Source organism: Prorops nasuta, unplaced genomic scaffold (assembly GCF_024137725.1).
Source record: "Prorops nasuta isolate Cenicafe-Biocafe unplaced genomic scaffold, Cenicafe_Pnas_1.2 PNAS00005, whole genome shotgun sequence".
Classification (NCBI taxonomy): domain Eukaryota; kingdom Metazoa; phylum Arthropoda; class Insecta; order Hymenoptera; family Bethylidae; genus Prorops; species Prorops nasuta.
This window is the reverse complement of record NW_027116802.1, coordinates 4490370-4512107: the sequence shown is the minus strand read 5'-3', so window position 1 is coordinate 4512107 and position 21738 is coordinate 4490370. Positions and strand designations below refer to the sequence as shown.

At 40.4% G+C, this 21738-nt stretch overlaps 1 protein-coding gene across 1 annotated transcript; it reads right to left on the bottom strand.

Moving 5' to 3' along the window:
- Positions 1-9201: 9201 nt before the first annotated feature.
- On the bottom strand, positions 9202-21533 carry LOC136773483 (angiogenic factor with G patch and FHA domains 1). Its single transcript, XM_066727197.1, has 8 exons — positions 21046-21533; positions 20727-20966; positions 20464-20625; positions 20222-20387; positions 19982-20142; positions 19467-19909; positions 19284-19383; positions 9202-10067 (listed from the first exon to the last, which is right to left on the bottom strand). Exons 1-8 carry the CDS (start codon positions 21226-21228, stop codon positions 9918-9920), a joined length of 1605 nt encoding a protein of 534 aa, XP_066583294.1. The 5' UTR covers positions 21229-21533; the 3' UTR covers positions 9202-9917.
- Positions 21534-21738: the final 205 nt, after the last annotated feature.

The window sequence follows — 21738 nt, the reverse complement described above, 5'->3', positions numbered from 1 at the left end:
TAGTTTCTACAAATAACTTAATTTTTATTGTAGTTTCTTCTTATTACAAATAAATTAATACAAAACCTAAACAAATTTAATTATGTTTAAGAAAAACATTTTTTTTCCTAACGTTTGCTCTTCAAGTTCGTTATATCTACAATTATCACTGAGTCCATCATACAGAAGAACTTCATTTCTATTGCAAAATGTGACAGTCAATGACATTGAGATTTTAAGTTTGTAAAATAACAATCTTCTACAATCTTTTCAATTTAAGAAAAATTTTTTTTATTCTACTGTATTCTAACTTTGAACGATTTCGTGACTGCCTCCAACGGATGAAGTAAAAAATATAATCCCGGCACCAGTGCACTGACGAGATCCTCTGAAACAATAGGCAATAGGATCGTAATCAGATTGCATACATTTACTCTGTATTGTTATTACATTTTAATGATAATAAAATAAAAACCGAACATAAAATATTTCTTATTTATATAAATAAATGAGATGTTTGATATCAGTAGAAACTGTGCTTGGTTTGGGAAGGTGAAAAGGTGAGGTGAATGACGTTGTAGACGGTGAGTCGAGGCTCGTCTAGACCGACAGCAGACTTAGAAAAAAGAAGGAATTTAACGCGAAGCTACCAAGACTGGTTCGGAATGGCGCCGATCCGGTCGACACATCTAACAAGCACAGCACTCAGACATTTCCCAGATCCACCATTAATTAAACGATTCCTACGATCATCTCGTTTAATATGCTTACTGTATATGCTTACCTGCATATCAGTTCTGAAAACGCAATAACATCAGTCTCATCCACAATCTTCACTCTTAAAGTTTAACGTTACATCAATCACGATTCCATTCAACCAACGTGTACGATTATTAACAATGTAATGATTCGATTAAAAAACTTCCTCTATTCGAACAAGTAAAAAAAATTAAGAAAAATATTTCCCAAGAATTTTAACAAATCAAGAGAAAGCGAATAAAAATGAAATAGCACGGAAAAAGGGTTATTCGTCATTGCAGAGAAGGGAAGTGGAATAGAAGAGGAAACGTTAAATGGTAAGACGGAGAATGTAGCGAGATGCTGGCAGCTGTTGGCAAGGCGCAGTGCGCACCTGCCTCCCTCCTTGAATTTACGGATAGACATTCCGAGAAGTCCGAGTACTCCTACGTTGTTTTTCATCAATTGTTCTTGCTGGTGTACCTTCTGAAAAAATCCACCCCCCCCCCCTCCCCCCTCACCTATCCATTTTTCCACCACGAGTCTCTAAGCTACAGTCAATGTAGGAGAAGAGAAGGGCAAAAAAATTTTCTTAAAAATACCGAACGACTGTTATTATGTATGATTGACGATGAAGTTTCTTAAAAAGTTAAGTGCTCTGGAATTTTTCAATTGTTCTTCAGTATCAGTTGTGTGGGAGACTAGATGAAGAGTCACAACGGTATTCGAAGTCTAAGGGGATTTTATCGTGTGGGATATGAAGAATGGGAAAGATGTTCGCGTGTTTGTGTATATTTCTCTAGTGGAAGGGCCAAGTATATATATATACAAATGTGTGTGTAAGTGAGTGAATAAGAGAGAAGAGAAGAGAAAAGAGAGACGCTTTGGTTTTGGGGCTAGCCGAGGCATGCAGCACGCAACGCAGTCGGTTGCTGCAGGTCTGGGTATCGGAACAGGGGGAAACAATGAAGTTTTCAAGGGTTGACTCGGGCGGGGGATCAAAGGTTGAACGAAGGGTGCACGACTTCAACAGCCCCACTGAGTGGCTATTAGGCACCCCCAAGCCAAGCAAGAGCAATTTGCTATAATCATTACTATTCAGAATCTCTGCCGGAACTCAGCCGAAGGGGCTACTCTCCTCTCTCTCTCTCTCTCTCTTCAACCTTACATTTTTACCATTCTCCTTCTCGCCCCCTCCCCCCTCCTCCGCCCACCCCCTTTAACGTTCTCGTTCCTACCACGTCGTCGCTCCCGAAGCTACGTGCGCGTCTCTTATGCGGCATCTCGCCTCCTCATCTTCCTCCAGTCACGATTTGATTCAACTTTCGAATTATTATTCAACATGTCTAGCCCCGAGTGGGCCTCCTTCCCCTCCCCCTTCCCTTCTCCCTTTCTCGCTCTCGCTCTCTTTGCCTCCCCACAAACAACCTTCTTGTCCTCAGACAAAGATATTTTACTCAACAACCCATCATACTTACTCATTATGTTTACCTCCTGCTCGATTCGTCTCGTTCATCTTGCATTCTTCGTTTCTCCACCCACAGTTAAAACTAGCAAGATATAATACAGGGAAGATCATTACACGTACTAAGGTCAGTTTGATATTAATTGGAATATAAAGGAATATTTTTCTATCGAACGTTGTATTTTTTGCAGAAAGACTGCAAATATTTTCTTTTTTCAGTGGGATTTAGCCTGTTCGCTTTGAAGTCTCTTTAGTAATAAACAGTGATCAATTTCGCGCGAGAAGAAAAACGTGTGCGGTAATTATATTAAGTTATTTGTTATTTTATCATGGGTAAGAATTTATTTAATTGTTAGAAGCATTTTTCATGAACTTCAGCTGTGTACGAATTGCAACTTTTATGTTTATAGCCATTGCAATTTTTTTTATTATTTGCGACTTTTATGCTTAAGTATATTTTAAGTTTTATACAGTGCATTGAGATAAATTACTTATTGCTTCGTCTAATTGCGAAATTGTTTCAATTTCACTCAACAGAATTTAGTGCCAATGAATATAATGGATAATTTATGAAATTGAAGTTTAAAAAAAATGCACAATTTTTTAGGATAAACGCGAATCGTGTGAAATGGTATATTTAAGTGACAATTGTTGATTAACATACTTCCATTGTTTTTCTATTAAATTTATTAAACATTAATTTAACAAAGAATAAAATTTTTCTGCTTTAGAATAATGTATTTTTGCATCAACTTTGCTTATCCTCCAAAGTCAAAACTCTGGTTTGTATAAACCTTTCAAGATTATTTTGTTATAATATCTCTTTAACTACAAAGTCCACCAAACAACTGAAAAATTAAGATTCTCCTAAAACAGTTTCAAGGTCGAGTAGCTAAATCATGCAATATAGATATCTTAAAGAATATAATTAATATGACTCTACCAATGACAAAAAGAAAAAACGACTTGTAGCTGAAGAATGAAAAGTATAGGAAAGATTTGGAAAAAGTTGGTTTATTCCGTGGTCAAGCGAGAGATTTTTCGTCGTATGGGAATGTTGATTCGTTGGCGTTGCAAGGTTTCTCGGTGGAATTCGTTGGAGGAGATCGCGGAGGCTGAGTACTTCCGGCAGAAGTGAAGAAAATCGTAAAACGGTTTCTGCGAGGCTGCGAGCGAATATCGAGTAGCGCGAATAACTTAAGAAGCCCTGCGTAAGTTCTGGTAACGGTGCGGGCGACAAGGCCGGTGCTGGAATTACGACGGACATTGAGATATTAAACGTCGATGCGCCGTTGGCGGAGAGAGCCAGCATCGGAATCGGATCGTTAACTTCTTACCTGCAGCTTCTGAAACCACCATCTCGCGCGCCTTTCCTCTACCTCCACTACTTTTACCCGAAGAAACTTTTACCAACACGCACATATCTAGCGGACCAGCGATCTCTCCTACGCCCCTTTGGAACCACGCTCACTCCCACACCGAGTAATAAACTGCAGGATTATTATTCTTTCCAAAGTCCAGTTTAGCTAGAATCGTACAGAAGAATTGCTTCGGAAGAATTCGAGGGTGCTTGAAATATCAACAAGTAAAACGTGCTGCTTTCGAGTATTATTAAGATATGCCTTAGCTGGGAGGGACGGATAAAGGAGTTGATGCTGAAGTCCAGATAGAAAATGTATTAATGGGTCCTAGAGAGTGACGTGTGTAACGTGAGTGAGTCTTCCGGGCTTCTCGAGGTAATGGTCTCCTCTCGAGAGAACTCGTTTGGTCTGCGTGCTCCACAGCTACGATGCAAACTACACCAGGAGTCATCCATCCACGTCTTCCATAGCCACCAACTATATCACGTTTGCGACACTATCGTTCCGTTCTCTCCCCGTCTTGTAAACTCGATTTTATAAGTCCCCTTTTTATATCAGTCTTATTTTTCAGTGGCTTTACTTTTTATTTTCTTTATAATTTAATTCCATGATTGTTCCTTTTCGGTGGATCTTCTTCTTTCATAGAGGAATGCAGCTGTAATTAAATAAAATTCTTCTAGGCAGACTTCAGAATATTATTACATTCATTAATGTTCTGTGAGTATTATTATTGATGTTTCTTTTTTGTCAAAAATAACCAAGTAGGGTACTATTATTATACTATTCAGAACCAATCCTACTATCTCGGAGAATCTGGTCACTTTATTTCGTTTTGTAGTCGAAGAAAGATGTAGATACGGAAGTTTTAAACCTACAAAATGTATTTAAATGTAAGATTTTTTTGCTTATTTTATTCAACTTTAGTATAAAATATGTAAACTGAAGATTCATTTAACAATTCCATTTGCCACCTTTTTAATTGAAAGATGAAGTCAAAGAAATATTGCAAAATTTACTCTCAAGAAGTATATACTTGATAAAAGTTATCGTTAAATTAAAAAAATATATATTTTGCATTATAAACTAACTAAAATGAAGAGTCACTTTTAAATCTAATTACCACCCTGTTATTTACAGGATGTAGTGAAAGTTGTAGCCATGAAATATTCTAATTAACTATTACAGCAGAAAGCAATTCTTAAATTTAATATTTTTTTTGTTTTTATTATTATGAGTACCGTAATTAGAGAGTAATGTTAAAAGCAATCGGCATCCTTGAAATTTGAAGGATGTAGTCAAAATCGTAAGTAAAACTTAATCTGATAAACTATATTATAGAAGTAAGTTATATTCTTAATCTATTTTTTTTTGTTTTGTATATTTAAAATGTTTTTGGGGGGATTTAGAAATTTTATTAGCACCAGTTAAAAATACAGAGTCATCTTACAGTCTAATTCCGATCCTCCTATTGGGGAGGATCCGGTCACTTTTCCTTGACTTGCGTTCAAAGGAAGGTCTTGATAAGGTAGCTGCTGCGATGGGTTTTTCAGCGAGCATCGTCCAGTGTACTACTACGGGAGCCTGGTGGAAGGGAATAGTGGGTGAAACGCGCTTAACACGTTTTTGCTCTCTCTTCTTGCGAACTTGTCGAGCGTCCTTACGAAGGTGGAGTCTTGCCCGTCTCCTCAACAGTGGATCAGATTTGCAAACCTGATTCCACGTTTCAGAGACTTGAGCAGCATTCAGTAGGGATTTAGCATCAAGATTGCGCATTATGAGCTGAGAGACTTCAAGCGGAAGTTTGCCAATAATGTCAAGCTTAGGGTCAGAGTTCCAGCCAATTGCCCGAATGAGATACCTGAAGAATTCCATTTTTGAGTTTTAGAGTCTCAGTGTTATTCGGATGGTAGCTCACTCGGATGTGAGGCTGATGTCAAAAGCTTCAAGTTATATACCCCCTGTTTCCATGGTCTGGTGCACGGGGGTAGTTCCGGTTGAGTGCGCCGGCCAATCAGAAGTCACTTCCGAGGCGGCTTTCTCCTGATTGGTCGTTTCGGCGAACCGGAACTACCCCCGTGCACCAGACCATGGAAACAGGGGGTATATAACTTGAAGCTTTTGACAGCAGCCTCACATCCGAGTGAGCTACCATCCGAATAACACTGAGACTCTAAAACTCAAAAATGGAATTCTTCAGGTATCTCATTCGGGCAATTGGCTGGAACTTTGACCCTAAGCTTGACATTATTGGCAAACTTCCGCTTGAAGTCTCCCAGCTCATAATGCGCAATCTCGATGCTAAATCCCTACTGAATGCTGCTCAAGTCTCTGAAACGTGGAATCAGGTTTGCAAATCTGATCCACTGTTGAGGAGACGGGCAAGACTCCACCTTCGTAAGGACGCTCGACAAGTTCGCAAGAAGAGAGAGCAAAAACGTGTTAAGCGCGTTTCACCCACTATTCCCTTCCACCAGGCTCCCGTAGTAGTACACTGGACGATGCTCGCTGAAAAACCCATCGCAGCAGCTACCTTATCAAGACCTTCCTTTGAACGCAAGTCAAGGAAAAGTGACCGGATCCTCCCCAATAGGAGGATCGGAATTAGACTGTAAGATGACTCTGTATTTTTAACTAGTGCTAATAAAATTTCCGAATCCCCCCAAAAAAATTAAATAGACTAAACAAAAAAAAACATATTAACAATATAACTTACCTCAATAATATAGTTTATCAGAATAAGTTTTACTTACGATTTTGACTACATCCTTCAAATTTCAAGGATGCCGATTACTTTTAACATTACTCTCTAATTATGGTACTCATAATAATAAAAACAAAAAAAATATTAAATTTAAGAATAACTTCCTTCTCCTATAAGTTTTTGTAGAAATATTCTTATTTACAACTTTAACTGCATCTTTCAATTGAAAACTATCGAAATGGCATTTTAAGGTGAATCTTTTGTTCAGATAGTTTACAACAAAATTAAATAAGAAACATAAAATACTTTATTTTTATTACGTTTAAGGATACGTTTCTTCTAATAAAGTTGATTAGGTTACTCGTTACTTATAACTTCAACAAGATCCTTCAGATAGAAGGATGGCAATTTGCTTTTGACTTGATATTGTACATTTTTTAGCTCTTTGTAAAATGAAACTGCATTAGGAAGAAAAATTAAACATTTTTGCCTTAATTCATTTAGCAATTTCGTTGAAGAAACCTACGTTATGGTTATTTATTGTAAACAATAACCACCAAATTTTAAGAAGTCGAATCTCTTGAAATTCAAAACAATTATACAGAAAATGATTTATAATTATGAAAATATTTACCGAGATGAAGGTTTAAACGTTAAGTAAAATTTATATTGAGCGCGAATAGTTAACGAAATTTTTTATACAAACAAATAATAAATATATAACTTGAAATAGGTTGCTGAAGAGGCATCCTCTGAAAATGAGAATAAAGAAAATATTTGGTTGTACTGCTTCCCTTTAATTTCGGGCTTACGGTTCTTTCTTATTTTTTGTGACTCATTTTCTTGATCTTTTTCCCTTCAACTCGGTTTCTTGGCGCGGAGAAGAATTCCCGGAAGCCGCAGTAATCTACTCCTGCGTGCGCACTTGGGCACGAAGAGAATTATAATTTAAAAATTGAAGCGATCGAGAGGCGATATCGGTTCGATAATTACGTGAGGCTAGTTTTAATTGCCGATCGACTCAGTCCAGCGCTTGGTCTCGATTTTGCCGAACGATAAATTTCTTTAGCATGATGATCAACAACGAATCGGCCGTGGTTTTACATAATTCATAATACAGTCGTGCGCTACAACGTAATGGAGTTCCAGGTAATAAAAATGTAGTTAAAATTGCAAAGTGAGAGGCTACAAGATTAAAAGGAGCTGTTTATTATAAAGTTTGGCTACCGAGAAATCTTTTCCCCTCACCCGTTTCCTCTTCGTCAAAGTCATCATCTACCGTTACCCACCTTAAATCATTACTTTCCCCTTTCGGTTGGGGTGTAACCACACAACATACCGCTCACCCTCGTCGCTTTCCTACAACGATGAGGAGATATCGAAAAGTGAATAAATGGAGTTTGAGGAGTTCGGCGAGCACGAGTGAGCAAAAGACGCGAACGAGTGAAACGCTCTACTCTATATAAAGAGAGAAGGGTTCGAGGGACAATGGGTCCTTTTGGTCAGCAAAAGTTTTCAGCACTCTAGCACTGGTCAATTTCCCACTCAGACGGAACGATTAGTCCATCGAGAATGCTATAACCCGAGAGAAAGGGAGAATCGCACGTTCCACGAAGAAATTTAACGGAACACGAGGAAAATATGCAAAACAAAAATGTTAAATAAACCCTGTGTATTTTATAAAAAAAAAATATTCTCTTTCCAAAGAGAAACTCTGTGACACGGATAACGTGGAGGAATAGCGAGGAGAGAATCCTAAACAGCGGTAGCAGCCGGTTGGTAATTAGCAGCGATTACGTCAGATTGAAAGCCGACAAGCAACGTGCAGATTTGCCGGTTTGCGGCTGTGTGCGGGTAATGATGTAGCGCGCGAGTTACGCGAACCCAATAACGCGTCTGACGGCTGTCTAGACGGCTGGCGCGAGAATCCACGCGTGTGCGTGCAAAGTGGACACGGATCATGCGTCTCTCCCTCTCTCTCTCTCTCTCTCTCTCTCTCTCTTACAAACACAAACACACGCTCTACTCTGCTGCCTCTCAAAACAGTTAAATGTTAACAATCAAAAGTACAAATCACTTAATTTTACATCGCGTTCTTTTCTCGTTGCTGCTTCTGCAATGTCGCTTGGAACAAACAAATTAATCTACCCTATTCAGCTATAAGCTCGCGCACATACACACACGATTCTCTCTCTCTCTCTCTCTCTCTCTCTCTCCCTCTCTCGGTGGCTTCGGCATTCCAACGACGAGCCTCGGCAGAGCAGCTCGCGTAGCAAAATTCAAGCGCAATATCAGTTAGTTGTGTCTCAGTTAACTGCGAGACTAAACATATCGAGCGGCTTTGGCTGGCAGAAAATGAGATAAATCGATATGCCTTCGATTTCCATCGAGACTCGCATACAGCTCCAGTTTCACGTCCAGCACGAAATTCGCCAGATTCGTCGTGGATGTGTGGAATACAGAGAGAGAGAGAGAGAGAGAGGGGGGGGGAAGGGTATTAAAGCGACGTTTATGCGGATTCGTGGCGTCGTCGGTGAAAAGCGTATCCTGCACTGTCCGGGACCGGCTGTTACTCGATGCGTGCGTCCGCATTCCTAGCCTTCCCATTACCATTGCCTTAGCACTACGTATGTACATACATACAGCGAGTACTCTCGTGCGCTCTCCTAAACTTTTATTACATCGTCGCACCAAAACACGCGCAATCTTTCCTTATTTTATATACCACTACCTACAAACTTTTATTATTATAACAGATCAAATACGCGAGAGCACTTTAACATTATTACGTTTCCTTTCTAAGGACAAATCGCTACGCAACTTTCAGCCAGCCTCGTTTTATACAATTGTTATTCCTATAATGATTTCAAACAGTCTCGTGACTTTACAAAATATTCTTACGGAACGTTGCAACAGAGTATAATAGTTCCGGATTGTACGATGAATAGAAAAATTATGTTACTGTGTGTGTATATATATATATATATATATATATACAGTGTAGTTGATCATTTCGCAAGGTTCAAGCGACGATGACAAATGATCCAGCGAATGGAATTTTTCACGAAGACGAATGAGATGATTTTTGCGCGATCTTGCGAGAATTGTGAATCATTGGAAACGGTTGGGACTAATGGCAATTCGTCGAAAAAGCTGGGCCTGAGTCAGAGTAGGTCCCAGCTAGTGCCATTTTTATAAGGCCCATAAAATTCACGTCGAGGTCGACGAAAATAGTCCGAGTAGCCGGTATTAGCCTCGGCCAGACGATGCGATAAAATGCCATTTTTATCGCGCCGCTCGACTGGAAATTAGTCAGACCCTCCTCCATCCACCGAGGAACCACGAAAATTTTCATCATTCGTACATCAAGATTTAAGGAAACACCAGGAATTCCTCATTCTTCTATTCTGTAAACAAAACCAAACCAACTACCATTTCTCTTCCTCGTGTATTAATTTTTATTTATTCACAATTATTTCCGATTCGTCCTCTCGTAAAAAAAACTAAAGCAAAACTCTAAAATCACAATTCAAACTTTTCAATATATGCTATGTATGTATACACACACAATTCTTATTCCGTCATTTTATTTTTGAACTTCAATCAATTTTAAATCGTCAGAAACTTAATAGGTAAAAAAAAAAGAAAAATTAGCCATATCGATGAAAATCCATCACTGATTATCGGAAATTTCGTTGTAACGCTGTTGGGTCTTTCGCCAAAGTGCTTGTTTCTTTTCCACGTTTGGATCCAATTCAATGTTCGAGAATTCGGCTTCGGCAGCTCCTAGACCAGCTTTGTTGTGATTGGCCGATAGAGGAACCTGAAACACACGAAGAAGGAAAGCTTGAAAATACAGTTTTTCATTTATCTAAATTATTTTCAGTGAAAAGTAATTTTTCAATCTCTGATATAAATAGAAATTCATTAGTCAGGATAAATATATATATATATATATAATATGAGAATTGCAAATGAAGAAAATTGGATGATAAGAAAATGTATATGCAGCGTGCAGGCGTTGTAGATTGGCGAAGGTGGCGAGGCCAGTTACTATGAAACACACGAAACTTTGATTGTCGTCTCGTCGCAGACAGTTTATCAACATCACCCGTTGAGCTCCGACGAGAATTTGCATAGATATCTCCCGACTCCATTCTATTTTACAGCCGCTCCCCGTATTACCTCCCAAGCCACCACCCCTTCGACCCCTCGAACCATGCCAAAACTTCTTCTCCACTGATGAGCATCAGGATTATCAAACTTGTTCCTTCTCCGTTTCTACGCCTTATCGAAAAATTCTAATTTTATCAATCTTCCCAACCCATTCTTTCATTCCTCCTCAACATTTCATCATCCCTCTCATCGACCCTGACAAAAAAGCTTAATTCGATTTCAACGTCCAATGATTTTCATGGATTATTATTTCACAATGCACTCCACTCGTGCTTACTTTATCTGTTCTTTTTTTGCAGAAATAGTGTGTGAGAGAGAGAGAGAGAGAGAAAAAAGGTCGTAGAAAAGAGGGTCGCCATAACAAAGACGAGCATATTCGGGCCAAGTGCTCTAGTATAGGCGTCTGGACTTTAGAGACTCGTCACATTTCCTCACTTGACTCACTTTTTACATCAATCCAATCTGGAAAGTTTTAAACTTTATAGCAAAATTGTGGCTAAGTGAATATCGTAGCAATGTGCAATATTCATTCGTTTAAAGGACTACGAACGATACGTGAAAAGGTAAACGTTCAAAAGTGCAAAATTAATTCGTGCAAATGTTCGATGGTGAAAGGTATCATCCAATTAACGTTTACGAATAAATTACACACCAGTTGTTATCACAGCTTATAGTGTTTACAAAGATCTAAGGGAAAATTTTCGCCTGGTCGAATGGAGGAAGGTTGATGGCATTTGCATTGGAATGGAAAATAGGCAAATAGGGCAGGCAGCTAGGAGGCAATGCACCGTGATTACCAATTAGGTTTGGATCTGTCGCGTCACGTCGCATCGTGTCTGTGTACATCCAATATTTGTTTGTATCTGTAAGTTCTCTCGCTGACTCAACTACTTTCTCTCCTGCTTCTTTTTCGACACTTGCTACCACCAATACTCCCTTGACCTCCCTAGCTCTAATCTCGGCTACTCCTCTCTTATCACCCCCCCCCCCTCCTCCCTTTCCAAACTCTTCTAATACCCTCTTATCTTGTCCATTTGCGAGAGACTTTTGCAGAATTTTCCTGATAGAAAAATAAGAGAATGAAAGAGAACAGGGGAGAGGGTAGAGATTGTGTGCAAGGGGAAGGATGAGAATTCGGTGGTGCTCGAGGTGTCGCAGGGGAATCCGGGGTGAGACTCGTGGGTGATGGTGATGGCGGTTGTGGTGGTGGTGTGCCAGACGGTCTGTGCCAGTTCGAAAGTTTGTCCCGGTTTGGCTGTCTGGAGAGCGACGAGACGAACGGGACACACGTGTGCACCTTGACAGGTTGAATATGCCAAGTGGGAAGAGAGTAGCTGTTAGGAAACAGTGCATATTGGCTTCGAAACTTCCCTCGTTTACAACACCACACCCCGCCCACCCCCCATAAGCTTCCACCTCTTCGCTTAGTGGTGGTTGGCTTGGAGGAAATAAACGTCAGGAATCGCACCAGACTCCAACATCCGTTCTCCAAAATGTCTGCGAAACTCTGTTGCGCACGCTGTTACACACAATGATTTTTTTCTCTCCAGTCTTTCTATCCTCTGTATATATATATATATGTGTGTGTGTGTGTGTGTGTGTGTGTAAAAATTTAGAAAGGAACTGACCAATAGGAGAGAGGAAAATGGAATAAAAAAGTTGGGAGGATCAGGCAAGGCCATTTGGTTGAGGAGTCCTTTGGATTTTTCTTTTTGCCGAGTGGAAATGTTTTTCCGCAGTAGACAGACTCGTGGGATTCTGGTGAACCGGCTTGTCGTCGTACGATAATCCTGTGATGGATGTCCTTGGTTAGGTTGGTAAGTATAGGTAAGCCCTGGCTGTGGAGTTGGCGTGTTTACCCAGACGGAAGCCATCCGACGACGTTGATAGCCCCCCATCCGACATTCATGTTCCTCTATCCCTCTCTTCTTCTCCCTTATCCAGGGTACCAAAGTACGCAGGACCCTCCTATATATCCCTCTTTAGACATTAAACGTCCCTAGTATCCTGATCTCTCTGGATTATCCACTAAATGTAAATCTCTCAAAATGCTCTCCCCCTCGGCTAACCGTACTATTATATTATATATATATATATACATATATAATAATACAGTATACATACAGTACATGCTATATATACATATATAAATATAGAGTATAGAACGTACTATCGAGAGCACCGTGCATCGATGAGAAATTGTGCGTCGATCCGCTACGGGCTTTGACTAATTAAGTAGCGGTAGAAGAGGGTGAGAGGGGGAACGTAGCCCATTCACCTGGCGGTAAATTTATCGAACGGCCAACAATGCGGTACACCAGGCAGCGATTCGTCTGTTGACCCAGACGGAAGCCGTCTGGCTGCGATAGGCCAGCCTCCGCACACATGCACTGCGATTCCCGCCATTTTCACTCTCTCACACATACCCACATTCAATACACTGTTAAAGACTCGCTCGGTATTTGCGCACCGGAAGTCCATTGTAATTACAAATATCTCTCGCCTTAATCGCTAAAATCATCACTTTTTCTTTCTTCTTCTTCTTCGATAAATCTTTTCTTCGCTCTCTCTTTCCTTCGTTATCGCCTTCCATCTTCCTTCGGTAGCTCCACACAACGTTGCATTCTCTTTGGGGGAGTGGAGGAGGAGGAGGAGGAGGAGGGGGGGGGGGGTGCAAGAAGCGGAGATCCACACAGCGATGCAGGATGGACGAGCATCCGAGCTTTCGGGTAAAAGCGCCGCTAATATGGCTTTCCGGAGTGGAAAAGAAAATTAATCGGTGAGCCGGCGGCGGTGGCAGCGGCGGAGGCGACCAGCAGGAACCGGAAGAGCATTATTCCCGGAGAGATCAGCGTGAACACGAACGAGCGCTCACACGGACGCACCGGCATAAATTATCGCGCGCTGTCTAGACGCACCAATACAAACGGCGCCTAATCCTGTGTGTAGTATCTGTTGCGACGAGTCCGAAACAATGTCTGCGGAGCGGCGATATTTTTCCATTTGCGGCTGAAACGAGATAAAACATTTGGTGAGAGGAGCAGGGGAGGATAATTGAGGAAAAGATGCACAAGTTTTATCAGGGACATCGACCAATTGCGTATGGTCAGTGGTTTCGAGATACTTGGGAAGGTACATCTGGTACAATCAGCATCATTAACATTTGCAATGAGATAAAATATTTAACGAGGAGAGAAAGTGGGGATAATCGAGCAAACTATAGACGAGTCTTATCAAGGACATTGTCCAATTGCGTGCGATCTGTAGTTTTGAGACACTTGAAACAACGTATCTTGTAAAATATGTATAATGAAAATTTGTAAAGAGATGAAAGACTTAGCGAGAAGGAGGGGGAGGGGAGAATTGAAGAAATAATGGACAAATTTTATCTAGGAAATAGTCCAATTGCGTATAATCAAAAGTTTTTTCACATATTTCGGAGACAAGGTATCTTTCTAAATCTGTATAATCAAAATTTGCAGTGAGATAAAAAGTTATATTGTTATAGAGGGGGGGGGGGGGGGGGGTGGGATAATTGAGGAAAAGATGGGCAAATTCGATCAGGGACATCGCGTCCAATTGCGTACGGTCAGTGGTTTAGAGATACGTGGGAGAATATATGCTGCACCAGTCATGAAATATGCATTGGAACACGTATTTAGAGTGGGGAGAGCGTTAATCAGGTAGGAACATACAATCCAGCCCGGTCGATCGGTCTAGACGAGGTGTGCGTATACAGAACAATCGCCTGGCTCGACACGAATATGTATAACCACAGTAGGATAGAAGGGAACCAAATATATACATGCAGAGATCTATTAATTACAACCACAATGCATTACCTTATCCTACCCACGTAATTCATAATTAAACTGTTGCTACCATGAAAAATTTGCCAGGGAAATTCAATCCGACAGGATACGCCAACCGAGCTAACGAAGAAAATAGTCCATTTTATATTTCACAGTGCACTTTTCGATCGCCGTGTCTCTATGATTTTCACGCGAATTTTGTTTACTCGTCGATGCAGCTCGGTGGTGAAAGAAAGTTGAGCGCGAACGGAAAAATCGCCTATGGGAAGGATATCGTATCGTTAGATCTCTGTGTAAAATCGATACGTCGCGGTTTTCATATACGCATTACTTAATTGAAGCTTATTGAATTAAAATTTTTCTCAGTCATCGAGAGCTTGGGATCGAAATTCGACACCGGGATACTGATTATCCAGTGGTTTCCGTTCACCGCAGGTACCTTACACCGCGGTTAATTTCAACGCTTGTATAAACATGCAATACCCTGCCCAATGGACCACAGAGGATTCCATGCCTGCGAAAATTATGCACCGTATACACACCTGCAAAAATCCCACTACGTCCCCCCCCCCCCCCCTTCTCCATCATAACTCTAGATAATAAAACCGTCGAGCTTGGAATCTTCCGAGTTGTACATTGAGAAAAAATCATTTGATACGATGAAATAATTTCTTTCAATAATATCAATTAAGCATACGTACTTGTCCTTCTAAAATACGCTAATCGCTTCGATTAAAAAAATAATACCTCAACCAAATTTATCATAATCGATTCCATGAAATTCTATCAATTTTCAGTAAATATGTCAGAAGATGGTGTATTAAAATAAACATTAATAAAACACAACCAAATGACCGTTATTAGTGCAAACGTTTTACCATTGAAAATAATATTCTAGCGAGTTTAATTTCTATTTGGAAATCTTTAAAAATAGCAGTTTTCAATTTTCCATCGTGTTCTTCATGGAAGAATTCCGAAGAAAAGAGAATTATGAGGAGAAAAAAAGGATGGAAGGTTCTCTGTGCACTCGTCGATCGACCGGATTAATTCCTGGTTTTTTCCTGTCGTTTTATTCCTGCGGCGTTAATTCATCCTGGCACGGGATAAGGCGTTCGGCTGGAGTGCACGCAGCTGGACGATCGGTCGGCGCAGGATTTTATCCTGGCGAGAGTTGCACGCTGGACGTTTTCGAGGCGAGCGTGGCACGCTATACGTTGTAAGTTAAACGCTGCACGCTACACACGCCGCTTTCTGCACGTTTCGCAGTCCGATCGTGGCACACGTTGCACGCTACTTTCTGCATCGCGCGAGCGGCTTTTCAAGCAAAAGGAGAAAAAGGCGCAGTAGAGAAAGACAGACGAGACAGACGGACAGGCTGTTTTCTGCAGAGTTTTTAGGTTGCACGTGTGCACGCGCGCATATCATTGTTCGCAAATGTGCAGTAGAGACGCCGCGAAAGGAAATCCACTGCAGGCGCAGGGATTCTATATAGTGTAGGGGTAGAGAGGGACGAGAAAGGAGGAAAAGAGTAGAGCGTGTCGCGCGTTAGACGAGAGAAATCTTCTCCTGGATGAAAGGACCAATAAGAGCAGATACTCAGTCGGCTCTATTCACGCCTCCCTCTCCCCCTCCCCCTTCCTCCCATCTCTTCTTCCTTTCCACAGAATCCTTCTATTCATCGCGAGATGCCATCCTGGCTCGTCAGTGCTAAATTTCATCCCTGCGAGACAAAACCATTTCTACAACTGAAACTTCGCTTGCCATTGGTCCTTTCCAGGGGAACGAGAGGGGGAAGCAACACTGAGGGGGATCTAGAAACGAAGGGAAGGAGCTACGATGATTCGGAATCGTTGACTGCTTTATTGGGGTGGAAATTTAAGTAAACAAAGTAACTGTAAAAGAGGGAGGGAAATTATGAGAATTTGGAATTTTTAGCTGGTTTATTGGAGTGCATGTAGAAATCAGGTGGCAAATTAGGTAAAAGAGAGAGATTCTAAAAGGAAAAGAGGGATGATGAATATAAAGGGGGTGAGAGAAAAATTTAGACCAGGGAAAGGCACTATGATGATCGATATTTCTTGTATGGCTTAACGTATAGGAGGTGGAGAAATCAGGAGGAAAATGAAGTAAAAGGAGAAACAAAGAGAAAGAGAGGGGGAGGGGATAAGAGGAAAATTTAGAAAAGGAGGGGGAGGAACTAAGATGATCTGGAATTCTTGGCTGGTTTAATGGAGGGGGTAGAGAAATCAGGAAGAAAATGAAGTAAAAGGAGAAGCTGTGGTAGGGGGGGGGGGGGGAGAGAGAAGAGGAATGACGGTAATCCGGTGCCCCTATAGTTAGTCGGTGGATCGGCGGCGTCTAGACGGTAGAGATGTTTGTGTTGGATTTATTTGTGACTGTGGTTCCCACCTGTTGCCTCCTGCACCCCTTCCGAATCGCACGCAGCTTCTCTCTTTTCCCTTTTTCTCCTCGCTCCCCTCATCCACCAAGTCCCCCCTCCACCCCTTCCTTCCTAATATTCAATTTTTCACTCGCAATATCTTTCTGCAAAATAAATAGATACTTGTATATATATATATACGAGAGAAGGATAGCTCTCGATATAACTGGGCGAAGGGGAATTTGATGTTTCCAGAGGAATCAGAAAAACAGAGAGAGATGGTAGATATTTATCGCAGCGTCTGGACGTAGTCTGGCCACAAACATGTACAGCAGCCGTAACGAGAGGAGTATAAAGTCAACCTCAGTGACGGAGACAGCATCCGTTTATTCGTCCTTCCTTTCTCGTTCTTAACCACTCGCCTCATCCTCATCCTCATTTTTTCCTACTTCTTCCTTTATCTCTTTCTCTCTCTCTCTCTCTCTATTCCATTACCACTGCTTTTCAGAATTACAAGATTCCACAGGAATGCAAAAGGAAAATACCGTCGGCTGGTAGCACACGTATCACTATAGAGAAGCTTGGAAATATTGTGATTTACAGGCCGTAGGTGGAAAAGTTTATTTAGAGTTTTTAGGGACGCTCTGGCTCGTTCGGCGTAATTATCCATAAAAGAGAGAGCAAGTGGGACCGGGAGGCGTTTCGGGAAAAGCTGCTTTTACGGTAGGTGAACGCAGTGAAAATCAGTAAGCGTTAAAAGGTAAAAGCGTACGGGCGTAATATGGAAATGGATGTAAATCGTAAAAAGTCGAGGACCAGGTGTGGTGGTCCATAAAAACGAGGAAGGAGAGGAGGAGGGAAAATAGTTGCTAGTGTCCGGACGTTGCAGTTGCAACAAGAACAAGTGCACCATCGGTCAACGGGATACGGTGCGTTGTAAAGCTGCCGCAGTGCCTAGCCTCGACAACGGAATCCGCCGGATTTACGACAGATAAAACGCGTCGTTGCACGCATTAACGACGCAACGTCGCAATATTCTAGACCTTCGCGAGCGCATCCCAATGTGAAACCGCTAAAAGGGACACCGTCGAGGCCTAAGAGCTAACACCCCCCCCCCCCCCCAACCCCCACTTCCCTCCACTACTATCACTCTACAATCTTCCTTCTCCCTCGAAGAAAACAGTGGACATCTCTGAGAGACCGCTAAAAACAATGCAAAGAAAAAATCACGAGAGATCCTTGCAAGTATATTTCTTAAAGCAAAATATTTTAAGAGACAGTAGGTACACTCATCGATTAATTTTCTACACGGTTAAAAAAGTTTTACTGCAAAAATTGCAACGTTTGCCAAACTGTAAAAATTAATCTAATGTAAAAAAAAGAGCTTGGTACAGTAGAGCCTGTTGGGACATAAAAAGTAAACTACTGTTTTGAGTAAAAGGACGCTTTTATTTTTATGCCGCCATCAAACAGTCTCGAAACTCCCCGGTTAAAGCTCAATCGTGGTAAAATGCAACTTGCCAGACGTGCAAGCTTTCAATGTATTTTTTAACGGCCAGGAACGCGATTGAAAATGAAAAAAATGCCCCGTCAACGGATATCGAGTGGTGCATAAGTGTAGAGATTCGAGAATCAAATTTACGAGAAAATATGCGCGAATGGATTAAATAAATTCAGTGGGATCATCGAGGGAGAAAAGTGGCCAGACTGCGACGTTTCAACAGATTTGGTAGAAATGTATACGCGAGAGATAGCAGAAAACAGCTGGAGGGGAGGTTGAATAAAATTGTCCATTCCTCTCCGTTTCACCCTTCTCTACCTTTACACCCTCCAGATTCTTGCAGTACAGACACCAGACTAGTCTAGACAAAATAATCATTTGAATTTCAATAAATTTGCATTCGTTATCTTCCCTGCTTTTCCTACCATTCTGTCTCCTTTTCTCAATCTCCTCTTCACAATTTCTTCCATCCCTATTCAACCGACTAAATTCCTTTCCATCCTCTCGGAGACTCCTGAATTTATTCAATACGATCGAAGAAACTTTATCATTGCAATATCACAGGTTTCTTCTTTTAATCTCTACCGTACGTCATGCAACTGTTATTTCTCGCTTAGTTTCTCGCGTTACGCTCCGATGGCTAGCTCTTCTGAGATAGTAGTGGTAGTGGTGGTGGTGGTGGTGGTGGTTGTTGTTGTTGTTGTTCGATGTATCTTTCCGTTGGTACGCGTTCTGAGATATTCATCCATCCCCCACGGGCTGGCTCGGGCTCTATCAGTTTGAAGCCCTCGTCGACAACCGACCATTCTGCGTTTCGCAGAGTTAAGCCCGTTATCATACGAATGTGCTGATCGTGCCGTCGGCGCTCGTTTCGTTCGTCGCCGTTCAGACGAGAAGAGCAGCTACCATCACTACCCTTTCTCCGCTTCCACCACCACGCTTCTTCCTTCTTCCTCCTTTTAACCCTTTGTGCAACCATAACATCTCACCTAGCTACCAACGCTAAAACCTTCCATACTCTCTTACATAATCCACAAGAGAAAACACTCCATCCTACCAATCTGACTATAAAGCTGTGTAGGTCAATGTAAGTTTAGATAATTAAAGCTTTCAAGAATCGAACAAACGATATTCGTGCATCGTGCGATAGAAAGTTTTTGATAGACTTGCCGGCTCGGTTCTGCCATCGCCATCTTTGCCCAAAGATTGTCCCTCCGACCAGCCCATTTTCGATAATAATTTGAAACCAACGTTATCCTTAGCTATTGACCTGAAACAATTTCAAGCATTTCTTGGGATAGTCTGTGGTTCCCTTGTATCATTAGTAAACGTATTTGATATCTTAGTACTGACGTGTCGATCGAGCTTTGCTGTGTTTTTAAGTGTTGATTCGACGAACCGACGTTCTTTCTTCTTGCGTATGCCCTATCTTGATAGCCCGTTGCCAATTGACTCGTATTGCTACCATCGCCTTTTTCCAAACCAAATTTACTTTTCAGTCGCTTCAGTTCCTGCTTGTGCAATGATTTTTTTGATATTTTGTTCTCTTCTGTATTAGAGTTGTGTTGAATCAATCCCGGCTCACAATGACCACATGTTTCATTTCCATTGTGAATATGGCATAATAGCTTTGTACTACCGACATGTATAATTGACCCATGCAACACCTCGTGTGCTTCAGACTCTTGTTTAGCAACAGAAAGCCTTTTACCATTTAGATAGGTGCCATTTCTTGAACCCAGATCAATTATTTCGTAAATTCTTTTTTCTTTGTTATAAATAAATTTAGCATGTTGCTGGGGAATCAATAAGAAGAAAATGTTTAATCTATTTTCATTTGGTCAGTTTACAATAAGCCCAATCCTTACCTTGCTAACATTTATGTCTGATATTACAACGGAATGATCGCCTTCCCTACCCAATGATCCACCTGTATAGGCCACCAGGTATAATGAGCCAATTTTTAGTTTTGGCAAACTGGTTTCCTTTACAATGATTCGCATACAGGGTGGATAAATTTTGGCTAAGTCTGGAAAGAAAGATTGATGTCAGAAAAAATTATGTAGAACAACAAATAAAGGAGATTATAGTTTCAGAAAGTAAAAAACCTTGCATGCTTTCATTTTCACTGTCAGTGTTGGTTGATACCACTGTATTATGATCGGATGAACTTTCTTCTGAACTACTAGTTGAACATTCGCCCTCCTCTGTTTTTTCATGATCAGAGATTTCCATTAGCTCAGCATTCTTAGATGTCTCAACAGAATTGGAAGGCTGTTATAACAAATTCAAACTTTATTCGATTGTTTAATAGAGTTAACTGTAAAATAAAATAGAAAGGTTCCAATACCTTTATAGCTTTTCTTTTATCTTTTTTCTTTTTGTTCTCAGATTTTTTAAGTGACTTTTTATTTGTCTTTAAATCTAGCTGACTGTGAAACTGATATTTCTGAGAAACTTCATCGTAGTAATAATATGTTCCAGAGTTTCCATCATAATACAATCCCTGTGTCTATCAATAGTTTTATTAAGTAAGCTAAGAATAAATAAAGTCAAATACAAATATGTTTTAAAATTTTGATTCTAAAAAAATAAGAATTTAATATAGCTTACTGCATCGTAATAGAAGCCACTCTTATAATCATAGTAAAGCCCAGAAGTTTCCTCATAAACAAAATCAGTCTGCTGCAAAGCGGATTCTGCTACTTTTTTTACTTGTTCTGTTATACTTTCAGAAGTATCCTTACTTCCAATACTCCAATCCTTTAATGCAGAAGAATCTGTTCCTGATTGCTCTAACTCTGTTTGAGTCTCATTATCTTTACAATTCTTTCTCTCCAATTTCTTTCGCTTCTTTCATACAAAAGAAATGATAACAACATTATAATTTTAATTTAAAATATTAATATAATGAAAGAAAACAAACCCTTACATGCTCTTTAACCTTATTGCGTAATTTGTTGAGTTTCTTTTCCTGCCATTTAACATGTTCTTTCATTTCTTCAATAAATTTTAACACATGAGGTAGGTTTTTTAATTCTTCTGAAAAGTCTTTCTGAAATCTGATTTTAGACTTTTCCTCATCACTTTCATTTAGTACCTGAGTATCGCACATTTTTGCGGAGGTACCTCGCACGTATCTCTTCTAAGGAATAGAATTGACAGATTCTGTGTCTAACAATTTGATTTTAACTTATTAATATTTCATCTATTGCTAATTATTAGCAGATTTTTGTTGAAATTATAATTATATATAATTATGCATCCACAACGCTATTATTAAAACGAAATGAAACTGATCGAAACATTTTAATAAATAACAATTGGGGTTATCTTGTCAACAACTTTCAAACTATAGAGTGCTATGGAGTATGGACGACGCAATCGACGCATAAGCATAACACGCATAAGTCGCAACTCGGAAGTTGCAAATGTTGCAATTCGCACGCACAGGCCACAAACTGCCACAAAGTGCCACAAACGCCACAATGCCACAAACTGCTAACAGTACCATCTATAATTTCTATTACGAAATTATTTAAACTTAATAAATTTACCCTGTTTTATCCACCTTTTCACACACTTACGCACGATGCATACACCACACGTTTCATATATATAACGA

Bases quoted from the DNA above. Each gene is read 5' to 3' on its own strand.
- LOC136773483 (XM_066727197.1), bottom strand. From the start codon at position 21,228: ATGTGCGATACTCAGGTACTAAATGAAAGTGATGAGGAAAAGTCTAAA. The intron at 20,967-21,045 runs GTAAGGGTTTGT...TTTGTATGAAAG, and splicing joins GCAATAAGGTTAAAGAGCAT to AAGCGAAAGAAATTGGAGAG. The intron at 19,384-19,466 runs GTCAGTACTAAG...AAATTGTTTCAG, and splicing joins CAGCAAAGCTCGATCGACAC to GTCAATAGCTAAGGATAACG.